The 14,248-nt window shown below is 39.3% G+C and overlaps 1 protein-coding gene across 1 annotated transcript in view; it reads left to right on the top strand.

The window, feature by feature from the left end:
- The window catches only part of LOC104469583 (myomesin-1-like), a gene marked incomplete at its 3' end in the record, with an annotated part of 54,285 nt that overhangs the window by 8,899 nt on the left and 31,138 nt on the right, over positions 1-14,248 (top strand). Inside the window, 3 exon segments of the mRNA XM_010084147.1 lie at positions 4,684-4,821; positions 8,979-9,189; positions 10,892-11,049. Coding sequence (XP_010082449.1) covers positions 4,684-4,821; positions 8,979-9,189; positions 10,892-11,049 — 507 coding nt within the window.

Raw genomic sequence — 14,248 nt, 5'->3', positions numbered from 1 at the left:
TTCAGTGACACTACTGAGAAACTAAGAAAATGCTGGTGTTGCTATTTTGACATACTGAAAACCATCAAGAAATGAGGACACTAAGCTTGGGTCATCAACCTTGATAAGGCAGTACAGATAGTATCTGACCTGGAAAAACCCATACATACGCTAGCTGGGCATATCAAATGAGGCTGAAAGCTGTTGAAAGGTCATGGTACTGTTCCTCCCTGTGAAACTAGAGAGCACCGATACTCTGCACCTTCTCCTCCAGGGAGATTCTGTTCCACATATCAGGTAAAAGGTTGGAACATTTTAAAATAAAGGGCAAGGTTTTAGAATCTGGTTCAAGAAAGCAGAGTTCTCCTTTAGGCTACCTAAATATTGGTTGTAGGCAGGGTTCAGTTTTTGTGTTGTACAGGAAAAAAAAGAAAAGAGAGACATAAACTTGATGACAGAAATAATGACCAATTCATTTTCCCATGTGAAGAACTACATTTGAATATGCATTTCTACTATTCTCCATACAGCTCTGCCTGGCTGGTAGCAAATGATAGAAGGATTTGTAAAGGAGAAACATTCTCTACTGCTTCAAATTTATTCATGTCAGCTTTTCATTTATGCAATGCAATTCTGAAAAAGATTTTGCAGTGACTCTGGATATGTCTCTCAAAACACCATCTGGATGCTCTGATGTGGTCATGAAACAATTACAAATTTAGGAACAGCTATGAAAGAAAGGAAAAATGAAACAGAAATAATATTGTGTCAGTGGTTTAATCCGAGGTATGTTCATAGCTGAATTATTGGGTGCAATTCTGATCATCTCATCTTAAAAACTACAATCTGAAACTAGAAAAGGGTCAGAGGTCAGCAAGGAGGGTAGTGGAAGGTGTTGAATACCTTCCGCCTAGAGAAGACAAGACACTGGGGCTCTTACCATGGGAAGGAGGCAAACATGGGTATGTAATGTGAACGTACAAAACAGTGAAGGATGTGCAGAGAGTGAACAAGGAACATTTTTTCACTATTTTTCAGACAGAGTGGCATGTAAGCACAAAAGAGATCATAAAGTTGCAGATTAAAACAGGTTCAAAAGAAAGTGCCATTTTCATATATAGATAAATTGTAAGCTCACTGCTGCAGCCAGGATGCAATCTCTGGCTCAGGATGTCCCTAGGTGTTTGCTGGAAAACAAAAGGATTATTGGGGAAAGTATTTCTCTACATAAGCTTTCTTTTCACCTGCTCTTGACCATTGCTGGAAGAGGAAACTGGTCTAAAAGAACCACTGGCATTCCTCAATTAAAAACTTCTCACTGGGGCCCTGCTTGGTCCAAGTCAAGTTTTTGGAAGAGCAAACGACTGAAGTAAATTTGTCGGAGTGTCGTGTTAACAATCTGAGAACTGCAGACAGTTACAGGATCCACATACATCCCTTATTCAGCTCAAAGGTATAATCTGCGCTTTTGATAGCTGACTGCTCCCTCTCTTCTGTACCACTGCAAAGTATTGGGACCCAACCCTTGCTTTTAGAAGACAGCACAGCAACTCCCGCTGCAGCTGCCCCTTGTGGAGAAAAAAGAGAGGAAAAGGCATCTAGAAAGGTGTTTTTCTGGTCCTGAGCACATACACACAAGGGCCAACCAATAACATGAAGGATCGAGGAGCAGTAATCCAGAAAATAATCAGGTGGCTGCGGTGAAAGGTGCCTCAATCAAGAGACATGCAGTTTAGAAAACTTGGAAGAGAGCGGGAATCAGCTGTGCATATACAATGTTTTTATCCTAGTCATCATGTCTCAATAAAAGTTCCAGTTCTGTCCCTGTTTCTCAGGCTCCACTGTGATGGAGATCTCTAGCATTAATCTGAAGGATTTGGGGGATATTTTCATAAAGCTAGTTGTGGAAGGCAGAAGAAATTAAAGTGAGATATTCAACTTCAAACACTTGTTTGATCAAAAAAACAACCATCACAAAAACAGAACCTGTAGCAATTTATTCCTTCCACTTTTCAAATAATTTTAGAGCGTTGTAAGTGAAAGATAGGGGGAAAAAAACCCATGTAGGAAAGACATCAACAAAAGGCCTAGCAGGGAGCGATGGGAACTGCTATGTATGCTCCCCATTAATTCCCTCACGAGTGTGCAATCTGGACATTAACTGAAAAGTAAACTGACAGGACAGATTCCCCTTTAGGAACAAAGAGCAAGTCTGGATTTAACAGTGTTGAAAATGCCTGAGCTGAAATTTTCACCACATTTAATCTATTTTTATGAAAATAAAGATTTTTTTACATTTAAACTGAAGTTCAAATGATATTGTGATCCTTCTCGATCTAGAAACAACCAGGAATCAAGTGGCCTCCTAAAGGGTTCTCCCTAAAGCCCCCAGGAAATCTGATGGCAGTCAGAGTCAAAATTCCAGGTTTGTCCGATTTTAAAATAGGACAGGAATAAAAATCACCTATTTAGTAAAGAACTGCAGCTCCTTACAGACTACAGTTCAGTTATGAAAAATAACGAAAATACTTTGCCTCTGATGTTTCTCACCACTTATCTAATGACGAGTTCTCCCAATGCATTAGTGGTTGGCCGTAGTGATTGCACCAGGTCGTTGCCCAGCCCCGGAGGGAGCCACTGCATACTCTGTTTCACTGTCTCCTCGTTTTTATTTTACTCTGCCTGGACTGTTCCCAAGTATTTTCTGCTTGGATTTCTGACCCTAAAGCTGGATCCACCTCCCTTGGACTCTCTCCCTGGCTGCCTTGGGCAGCGCCTGGCATCAGACCCCAGAGCAGACAGCATTTCACTCCTGTAGACTTGGTCCGTGCCTAGGCTGGCCCAGTGGTGCCTGATGTGGCAAATGCTTGGCTCCAGTCCTACGGTGTGTGCCACAGCCCCTCTCTGGCTGTGCTTTTTTTTTGCATGGAAACCAGGAGACAGAGGGAGGAGGAAGGAAGCAGAACCAGTGTGTGGTTGCTTTTACCCCTTATACCAACTGTTTCTTGGCAGTGGTGCTGTAGGCTCAGTGATGGCAGCTATAAAGTGGGCACCCAGGGAGCATGGAGGAGAAGGCTGCCTCACTGCCATGCCGGGTGAGCTGAATACAGTTGTGTCTGGTGAGGTGGGAACTAAGCAGAAAGGAAGGGAAACTCCTACTGATGGTGCTGGGAGTGGCAGGGCAAAGAGATTAGAGCTGGAAAGCATATCAGGGGAGGATATTAAGTTCAGGCAAGAAATTAGATGGAGAAGGAGAAGAGATGACAGTAAAAAAGCCATTAAGAGAGCTAAAGAATGGGAGACTGATTTAACAGGCACTGGGTAGGGAGAGAACTCAGCCTGAGCAAAGGGACAGGCACAAAGAAATGAAGGAAGGAAAGATAGATTGAAACTGGACCTGTGTGAGCTCACACAGAGTCTCACATGGATAGGTTATTAACACGTGTTTTGGAAATGAAGTGCTTTTCCTGGTATGACTTGTGTTGATGGCACCTCTGGAGCTCGGTACTTTTGCAGGGCTGCAGCCTAAGGAAAACATTAGCCCAAGTAATTTGTAATCTGACTTTATACATGTGTAACATTCTCAGGGGCTCAGTGCTAGCCTGAATTTTGATTGTATGTGTACAGTACGAAGTACAGGGACACCAGTGTAAGTGACCCAGGATATGGGAAGCAGGTTAGCTGTGTCAGTGGGACACATCTGGGCTAATAAGCCTTACTGAGAAAGCCCATGCCTTAACTCTGCTCCTGTGTCTGTGCTCATAAGTGGTAATCTTATGCTGTGTAGACAAATCTCCAGCAGACTCACATATTATTTCCCTTGGCAATGTTGACACAGAGATGAATAGACACTTCTGGGATTTATAAAATGCTGTCAGCTAATTAGGATATTCCATAGACCTGGGAGTTAGAGATGTGTTGCATTGGGAAAGGAGGAAGAAGGTATTTGGAGATTTGTTAACACAATTTGTAACCATGTTAAAAACTGAACGAAAAATGACTGCCTCAAATATGCTTCACACTCTTCAGAAAGCCTCCTGGGCTGGTGGGGAGGGGAAGACTTCCCTTTGGTTTGCTCTTCTTTATTTCCACTCAATTTCTGCTCATTTATCTATGCTATGTTAAATGGTGTTCCTTCACTCAGCTCTTCGCTTTCAATGGATTGGGGTGGTATGGGAGAGCAGTGGGAATGGCAACACTGGTTACTGAGCAATATGCTGCCCTACAATTTCTGTAGAGAAACTTATATATATATATATAATATCTGAATATATTTGCACACCAACATTTTGGTTGGGGACCAGACAATTTCAGGACTGTAAATTTTGGAAAAGTAGAGGTTATGAGTTCAGACACAATCTTCAGAATTACCCAGTGGTCTCAGTGACTTCAGAATCTCCCAAAACTGGGTGTGCAAACTCTCCAAGTCCCAAACCAAGAAGCTATTGAATGTGCATTGCTATCAGGTGTATTCTTTATTCTCTCTATTTAGATTTAACATCAAGGGGCATCACTGTAATATTTGCAATTCTGAGTTTGTTAAAAGTGCATTAGTATGTGTTTAATAACCCTGAAGTCATGGCTATTAAAAATGATATTTTCTTGCTTATCAAACAAGAGAACAAATATTTTTAGCACTTTAATCTCATTTTGGAGTGTTTCTTAACAGCTTTTTTTTTCCTAACAATATTATTTTTATTTCAGACTGAAAGATTACAATTTAATGATTGAAGATCAATCCTATAAGATGAGTCCCAAAGCAAAGAGAGCAAAACAGAATTTGGTATCTGAGGACAAAGAGAATGAAGCCATAGACTACTCAGTGCCCATATTCACAGGACGGTATGTTAATTTTCCTTTTTTTTTTTTTGGTATCTTATTTCTCACATTTTATTAACAAATTATAAAATAACAAATAGACTGATCTTTTTTTACACTCACTCTCAAGGTGATTGTTTGCACTTCACATGAGTAATAAAAAGACAAAGAGAAGTCAACTGACTGGGAGAAAATTAGACATTGATTATCCAGAGCCAGGACAAATGAACCTAGGTGTCTGGACTTTGTTTTGAACACATCGGCAGGGCCACTTTCTAGGAAATTAAGATATAATTATAACCTTGCTTATTGGGAACAAGACAAGCATGTTGTCCACATTATTTAGTTTATTCTTTTGGTTTGAAGACTTGTTCTGTAACTCAATGTCTCTTACCAGGCATTAAACATAGAAACAATGAAACAATGTGCTAATGTTTTGTCCTGGCACAGGGAAAACCTGGAAGGAAACCAAATACTTTCTCAAATCCATTTTAATGATTCATACTGATCTCACGTGTTGGTGGTATTTATTGAAGGGTTACTACTGATGTAATACATCTTACTGCAGCAGTTTCCTCAGTAAAGCTGAATGTGAACTTTATGTGGAAGCCAACATGAGCAAGGAGGCTACTCTGCCCTTTTGGGGTATGGCATACTGATTTTATCTGGAGTGTCTGGCTGTTCGATAACAATCACTTGTTCAGATTAATACATACGAGAGTGCGGTGTGGAAAACTGGTTCCTGATTGGAGGTCAGGAGAAAAATTTCTTGCCCACCTGTAGTTGAACAGAAACCTTCCTTCAACTTGTCTTTCCTCTGCAGCACAACATTTTTCATGGGACACTTCCAAGCTGCTTCTGGGAGCCAGTGCTTTTCTCTGTACTGCTTGATCAACATCTAATGTCACTTCTGCTTTGTGTCCAAACTTGTGCTTTCATGTGAACCTGAGTTCCACCTTGTCAGTGGGAGATGTTGTTGCTTTGGCCTTTGGAGTGTTTGTGATGCTTTTGGGATAAGACCAGTAGTTTTGGTTCTTGTTAATTCCCTCCCACTATCCCGGAGTAATGTTTTTCTCACCCCTTGTACATTTTCTGTGCTGGAATCACTGCTCCCTGATCCAACCAACATTCAGAAGCACACACTGTTGCCTTTCAAAACCATTGCTTTGGATTTTCAGCTATATCTTCCATGATAGAAATGCATAAATGTGTCTTACACAAAACATGCAGTAATATATTTTCAAGGCTTCTCACTACCTTTGCATCTCACCTGGTATTTCTGCTTAAGTAACAGTAGATTTGCAGCTCACCATCATCTGTTTCCCATGACCTCAACCACAGATATCCTCCCTTTTTTGTGTGTCTTGAGTCTACAAAAGAAAAATTTATAGTGTTGGCCAATAGTTGAAAATAATGACAGATGGCTAGTACTCCTGGATGATGATAGCTTTTGTACAGGCCCCTGTGATCTTAACACATCATGTTAAAATCTTAACACATCATGTTAACATCTTAACAAATCTTAACATCTTTTTTATTTTACATTTTTTGTAAAATTCATACAGTAATATCTAACTCGGTATGATGGTGTGTAGCTTCGTTTATTTGTGTCTGTGCAATACTTTGGGATCTTACATTAAAATATATTGTTGGATTCTTACACCATTTTTACTATTCTTCTTCTTACTGTTTTTGGTATCAATCTTACTTTTTGCACATGTCAACTCAAGAAGTTGTGTATGCTTTTGTGCCACTGAAATGACCCAAACAGGTTTTTTTAAATAAGTTTAAAAATATGAAAAGGGCACATGATGATTGTTAGGGTGACCAACTCAACATGGCCTGAAATAGTTGGGGTATCTGTTTTAGGCTTTTTTGCTGTTGGCATCATGTCCATGACCACATGCCAAGACCGCAGAAGTTGCATTCCATATTCCTGTCAGATATTTATTTTTGTTTGAAAGATAACAGCTGAAGCCCATTGAACCATGTGCATGTTATATGTCATTCCCAAATTCCCCTTTGAAATGGATGTCTTGTTTCCCATGGGTAGATAGCTTTTACAAGGAATAGTTATTTATAAAGGTCAGCTCACCATGGGTTCATCAAAGCTGTTGCTTGTGCTGCTGGACGACCTTCAGCACCGTGTCCCTGTTGCCACCATTTGGTTCTATTTTGGAGCCCTCAGGTTCTGCTGTAAAAAACTCCCTTGCTCAGATTATTCACTTCACAACTGTTCTTCTTAAAAACCCAGCCTAATCCTTGCAAGATAAAATTTAGGACAGCCAGCCAGTATTCTAGACAATAGAGCACCCAGAGCTTGACTTAATGTCACAGTTACTAAAGATACTGATTGTGGCTCATGGAACTATTTTCAACCACTAATAAGCTTGCGCCAGAGGACTGCAGATGGCAGACACCCTTTAAACAATATTTTGTGTGTGCCATTTGGGGTTTGATCTCATAGTTTCTGTTTGAAAAGTGTTTTCTACTGAAACCCCTGAGAGCTGATTGGAGAATGGTACTGTGTGCTGTTTCTGATGCATTCATCGTTTCAGAAAACATGTTTCTCTTTCATCTAGGAAGATTATAACAGGAATAAATGATTAGCAAATCTAAATATTTAATACTGTTGATCAAAATCATCTGGGGACCACTACTGCAGATGACTAGGCTGAGTCCTATATTAGTCTGAGGATATTCATTAGCTCCCAGAAGATGCTTTATGCCTTGAGGAGTGTGTCCATACTGTGAAGTTGCAGAGTTCTTAACTACTGTAATTAAGGAGGAAATAATGTCAGCTTGCCTTTGAAGGAAAATGCCACTGATTCATTTAAACTGAATGTAGACAGCTACATTCATATTCATTAAACTGAATTTTCAAAATTGTCTTCAGAAATCTCTGCCATATATCTGCATCTTCAGATGATATTTGTGGGGGGAGCTGATGTGCCTACGTGAAGGGAATCAATCATCCCACAGACACTTTTAAGGATCATTCTGCTAAAGCAGCCTGAAACACAGAAAGTTCATGGCAGAGTTTGAACACGAGGGAGGTCAAAACTCTATGCTGTTAAGTAAGTTTTAGTAGTTTTTTGAGCAATTTTTACGCATAATTAAGTTTACAGCACTTTCCACGGCTTGGCTGTCTTGCATCTCACCAAACTATTTCACAGCCCAAAGATAAGGGGCTGGACAGTTAATTATGGGCTTGAATACAAATTTTCTTGAGTATTGAGATGTGCTATCAAATGCATAATATTAGCAACCTTAAAGAAATCAGACAAAAATAATTCTTCCTAATCTTTTTGCTTTGTAGCAGTAGTAAGCTTTTTAAGATAAAATAGTGAGGCTGTGCTTGAATGCATTCTGGAAGTAAACAGAGAATGCTTTCTCTACAGTGCTTGCAAAATGGCACTTAACAAGAACTTAAACAGAACCTCTTTTCAGTGTGCCATCTAATGTTACCCTAAAGTAACTAAACTCAGCAGAAGGATATGAATGCTTCTCCTTAAGTCAAGGAACTCACATTGTATATGCACTACTATAGCAGCTATAATGTCCTGACAATGCGAAAACAATATGGCTGCAATGGTACTTCCACATGTGCATATGGAAACAGGATTGGACCCACATTTTTTCATCTCGCCTCTCTAGAAAGCCTGAGGAGGATACTTCAAGAAAATCCTTAACTATCTTCTTGAAAACATTTGGAAGAACAGTCACCCTCCAAACGTTACAGGACTGAAATTCCTATGAATAAATAGAACTTTTTTTGTGATTTCTTTGTATAATTCACAAATTAGGTCATTGTTATACAGCTACAATTATCTGCTACCCCTTTGGTAGTGTTACGAATGCTGCAACCGAAGTCAGTAACTGAAGATGTGTATGTCTTACACTAATCTTTACAGTGATGGAGAAACAAAACCACAGCAGGATAATGGTTAAACTGAAAATGGGTATAGCGTAGTTATACAGAGAGGTACTGAAAACAGCCATGACTTTAGACAGTGAAATACTCAGTCATTCTGCAGTTTCTGCTTTGAATCCATAGGAGACTGTAATAGCAGAAATATGCAAGAGTGTTGGCCACTGTACTTGGCTAATTTGACAGAGTATAAATGGAATATGTTCTCAGCATTTTCCAATGGGATTTTGCTTTTAAAAAATTCTTTCAGAGAAGTGAGTATCAGTGGGATCACAGACACAGAAGAAGAAAGAATTAAAGAAAGTGCTGCATATGTTGCCAAGAGGAACCTTTTTGCCACAGGTGAAGGAGTTAGTGTCAGCAAGGTGGCCAAGTCAACTTCCGAAGAGGAACATCATGAAAAAAAATCAAGGAAAATAGCAATCCGGGAGTCTGCTGAACGTGTGGCCCTGAAGAAAACGGTAAGAGTAGAAATGAACAAACAGGCTCTAAACAGTGTGGGTCTTTTTTGTTTGGTGTTTGTAAAGTGCCTAGCACAACAGGGCCCTGATTTACACCATGAGCAATCACAATAATGGTAGTAAAAAACCAAAGTATTTTCAATGGAAATCTTTTCAATGACTTAAAGCCTTGTTATCTTGGTGTCAGGTGGATAAGAAAAGAGGCATTATGCTGGAGGTAGGCACCAGGCTTCTTTTGTGCTGGGACAAAGGGAGGGGGAACAAAAGGGACAAAGGGCTGGGGAACGGTCTTTGGTCATGCCCACACCTCGTTAAATGGCACAGCATCCTTCACCTAGATGATGATGTAGTTGCTGGGCAGAGAAGAAAGGTGCCAATATATTTCTCTCACCAACAGGAAGGTGATGGGGTAATTTCTGGATTTTTATGGCCTGGGAACAAGCTTGTCCAAAGTGTTACCCCAGAGTTTTAATCACAGGGTGTAAATTAGCAAGGGAATTGCCAAAGACATCTGGAATGAATCTCCGATTGTGGGTAGCTTTGATATTATTGTGCAACTTATTAAAAAATAATACACAGAGCATAGTTACAAATATGTTATGACTCGACTGTCAAAATACATCAAGTGCAAATACGTTTCATGTAGCAAATGTACTAATGTTTTGAGCAGAAGAATTAGCAATATGGTTATAAAATATCCTCATGACATGAGGTTGGAAAGGGTCTAAACACTTCAAAGGACAAGGTAAAAATTCAAAATTATGTCAAAAATTGAAGTGAAAACAGCAAAAGTGAAATTTGATAACAATCAACAGAAATTACTACACACAGAAGGAAAAGAACAAGTAAACAAGGAATGCCTGGCTAGGTAAAAGTACCTGAGGATCTGGGAGTTATAACAGGTCACAGATTTAATGTCAGTCATTGTTGTATAAAAACAAATGCCATTCTGGAATGTGTTAGCAAAAGCATTGTCATTCAAACATAAGGACCAATCATTTAATTGTGCTGGAGACTGTTGGACTTCTGATAATGAGTAGTTTCTGTTTTGTGAATCTTGAGGACAAGTAGAACCTGTCCAGCACAGAGAAACAATAATTGTAAGGAAAATTGGTAATGCACACTTTATAAAAGACTGAGAGGATTATGGAAGCTGTCCTCTTTTAATAACCTTAATAGAAGGGCCTGTAATTCTCCATATACGTAAAAGTTAGGGAAGAAAATAAATAGTTTTGTTTGAAGAAAGCAAGATTTACAGTATATTAGGAATTTTTTTCCAGCTCTCTGCATAGCCAAGCAGTCGAAACAGTTACCCTGAGAGGATGAAAGATTTGCAGGAAAGGCTTGAGAACAGGTCTGTCAGAGATGATCTAGGCACACACGATCTTGCATTAGAGCAAAAGTACAGTCGACATCTGAGTTTCAGACCTATTATCATCTTTCACTCTGTCCTAAAAAAATTAATTAAATGTGGAAGATTATTTTACTTAGAATAGTTTTAAGGAAAAAAACCCAGTAAAATCAAATCTTACTATTTTGGAGAACTTCTTGAAAATTAAAATTTTCAAGGTGAGATAAAAACATTAAGTATGTCTATCTGGATTTTAAATTAAAAGTTAATTTTTTTTTTAATAAGCTTTTTGAATATTAATAATTTGCACTTATAGCTGCTGGAATTTATAATCATATGTTTCTTTTCCAGTTAGAAGACACTCAGGCATTCCACAAAAAGCTGAATCAAGATAAACTTTTACATGCTCCTGAGTTTATTATTGAGCCTCGTTCCCACACTATCTGGGAAAAGCAAAATGTCAAATTTCATTGTTCTGTGGCTGGCTGGCCAGCACCCCGTGTCACATGGTAAGTTTGTATTTCTAGCACTGAAAGTCACCACATAACTGCTATCTGATGTCTTCTCTGTGAATGTGATTTTTTTTTCTGGAAAGATACAAGTTCAATTAAAAAATCAGGTGCAGAGGCCTGTCAAACACCTTTCAAGTCCCCTTGTACAAAAAGAAAGCAAAATACTAAAAGGCAAAATAATACTTTGTGTAACAACAGTAGGAATACATTTTTTTTTTCATAGAGACATCCAAATATATTCTTTCTGTCTGCTGATGCAGGAAAAATAGCAGATTAATTTATCATCAGTATTATCCCTAAAATAATGTTTTCCAAATACTTCTGTTTATTATACAAATTCCATTAATGTCCCTGAAGCATTAAAACATGCTTTGGTTAAGAACTAGCTGCTTGGCTGCTGAGCATTTACAGTACTGAATCTCCCTGAAGCTGAAATCTCATGATGTGTGGCAGACACATCATCATAATTCGAAGTCAAAGACTGCAGATTCAGCCAGGACCATACAAATCTTCTGAAAGCTTTGGAGTCTATTGGAAACTTTCTGTTCACTTGAATGGTCTTTGGACTGAATCTTTACTGTAAGAACTCAAAAATACACTCTTAGTCATAGCTGAGGGTCTAATTTGACTCTTGGGTTAAAGTTTACCCTGACTGGAATTTAATTTAGCTTAATTAACAGTGACTTGTGAAGCTTTACTGTGTCACTATCTATTGAGCTGTTCTTTCATATCTGTTTCATGCTACACAGATACCATCAAGTCATTAAGATAATAGGTAATAACATTTTTCAAACATAAAATGAGATTTGATGCTTGTTATTTAAAGATTCTTCTAGAATGTGTATATAAAAAGTATGTATGTGTTTATAAAATGAACAAAGAATAACCCTGTGTTCAGCATGAAGCACTAATTAGGAATAAGTCCTATGGAGATTCTATTTGTGGACACAACAGAAAACATCTACTATATTATGACGTTAAGTAATACTCATATTTTGCAATTTGCTACTTAAATTGCTTAATGGACTCTGTGTATATTTAGGCCTTAAAAAACTTTATCTCAGGGCTTGATAAAAAGCACTAAGGGGTACATTAATAGGCCAGAGCTGATGCCCATGAAGTCATTTGACCTCTCTCTTTATACTATGGCAACCGATAGCCAGGTTCTGCATGGACACATTTTTCCCATCATGTAAGGGTTGTGAGTGCCCTGTTTTGACATTCCTTCTGGAGAAGATTCCAGACAAACCCTTCGGATCTGGTCTCAGCTGGACATAAGGAATGGTCAGCTATGCTCATGGCTGTATCCAGCTCTGAAACCTGAATCCTAACCAAGAATATGATAGCTGGGCCACTTTCACTTTGGTTGAGATTCACCTTATCCCAAAAACCTGATTTGGTTAAACCAAGCCTTCAGCTGTCTGCCTTTGCTCTCACTGTGAACTGGCCTTTCTTCTAAGTGCTAAATGTGGATGATGGAAATTAATACATCATTTTACCGTACATCTGAATCCCAAAGGATTTCAGTTTGCCACAGGCTACTAATGGAAAAAAAGAGTTCACAGCCATTTCAGCAGGTGTCTTTGCTCTGAGGTAGAGAGCAGTGCTGACCTGGATCTGTCAGCTTCCATTCAGCATTTCTAATGAAATGTCAGTTGTGTGTTCCAAACAGTCATTCTTTGTATATGCAATGAAAACCTTTTCATGCTGTGCCTGAAAAATTATAAAGCTTCATGGACTTTCTTTAAAGAAAACCTTACTGTCTGATTGCAGCTGTTCTGACTCCCTTGGAAAAAGCATATGGAAAACCCAGGACATTTGAAACCAGTAGCAGAAAGCATAAACTATCAGTGCATAATGACAGTGGGAGGTTGCAGCCCAATATTAGCTAATGACTTGGCTGTTCTGGAATTTGCGTTTCCAGAAATAACAAGAGGGCCTTCTAACACATGAGCCCTATTCTTTCCATAGATGAAAATAAATAAGTGAAAATTGAAACAATTATTTTTTACTAACCTGATAATGAAGACAAAAGAAGTGAAAGTCTTCTCGCTGCTGACATGGATCAGTTAAAGCTTTTTTCTGCATAGCACCACATGCTACCAAACACCTTCACTGCCAACAGGATCCAAGGGTTGCCCAGCACTTTGGAGAAAAGTTAAAGAGATTATGGAGTCAAGTCCTGTTCCACAGGATTTCATATTCCCTGGAAAATATTAGGAACTGATGGCATTATTCTATTTTCTAAACTCTTTTACATACTACAAGGAATATAAAGATACTCAGATGTTCCCAGGCAGATCAGTCTCGGGGGCACCAGAGCACAAATGAGGTGAGGAGTAGTGGCAAATGAATTACTCTTACTGGACTCATGTATTATTCTTTGCTTTAAGTCAGGATAATGCAGTAGGAGATCTGTAATGAGGTCAAGCATCTCTGCACCTGTTCAGAGTACAGAATAGAGAGTATTGCCCTGCATTGAGTTCCTTTTCATAGATGTCTTGCTGAGAGGAAGATCAGGATAAAGAGCATTAGGGTTTATGATCCTCACTCACTTTGGCACTTGGAAAAATCCCAGTGTATTACTGTGTATTACTGTATTATTTGTAGCCAGGGAATTATTCTTTATTCCACAACACTGAAAGTGTTGAAAGGCAATTTTCACATTTATTCATAGAATCATATAATCATAGAATGGCCTGGGTTCAAAAGGACCTTAAAGATCATCTAGTTTCACCCCCCCTCCTATGGGCAGGGTTGCCAACCACTAGAGCAGGCTGCCCAGGGCCCCATCCAGCCTGGTCTTGAATGCCTCCAGGGATGGGGCATCCACAGCTTCTCTGGGAAACCTGTTCCAGTGCCTCACCACCCTCTGCATGAAAAATTTCCGCCTAATATCCAACCTAAATCTCCCCTCTCTTAGTTTAAAACCATTCTCCCTCATCCTGTCACTATCAACCCCTGTAAACAGTCACTCCCCCTCCTTTCAGAACCCTGGGATGCATATCATCTGGCCCCATAGACTTATATACATTCAGTGACATGAGGTGGTCTCGGACTTGTTCTGCTGTTAGTGGGAGGGATTTTGCTTCTCTCATCCTCACCTAGAGGTTCAGGGTTCTGACAGACGTGGGAAGCCAGTGAAGACTGAGGCAAAGCACTTATTGAGTACCTCAGCTTTTTCCATGTCTGAGGA

This window comes from Pterocles gutturalis, unplaced genomic scaffold (genome assembly GCF_000699245.1).
Source record: "Pterocles gutturalis isolate BGI_N339 unplaced genomic scaffold, ASM69924v1 scaffold27170, whole genome shotgun sequence".
In the NCBI taxonomy this organism is placed as follows: domain Eukaryota; kingdom Metazoa; phylum Chordata; class Aves; order Pterocliformes; family Pteroclidae; genus Pterocles; species Pterocles gutturalis.
The sequence above is the reverse complement of the archived record's forward strand: the minus strand, read 5'-3'. Positions and strand labels throughout refer to the sequence as shown.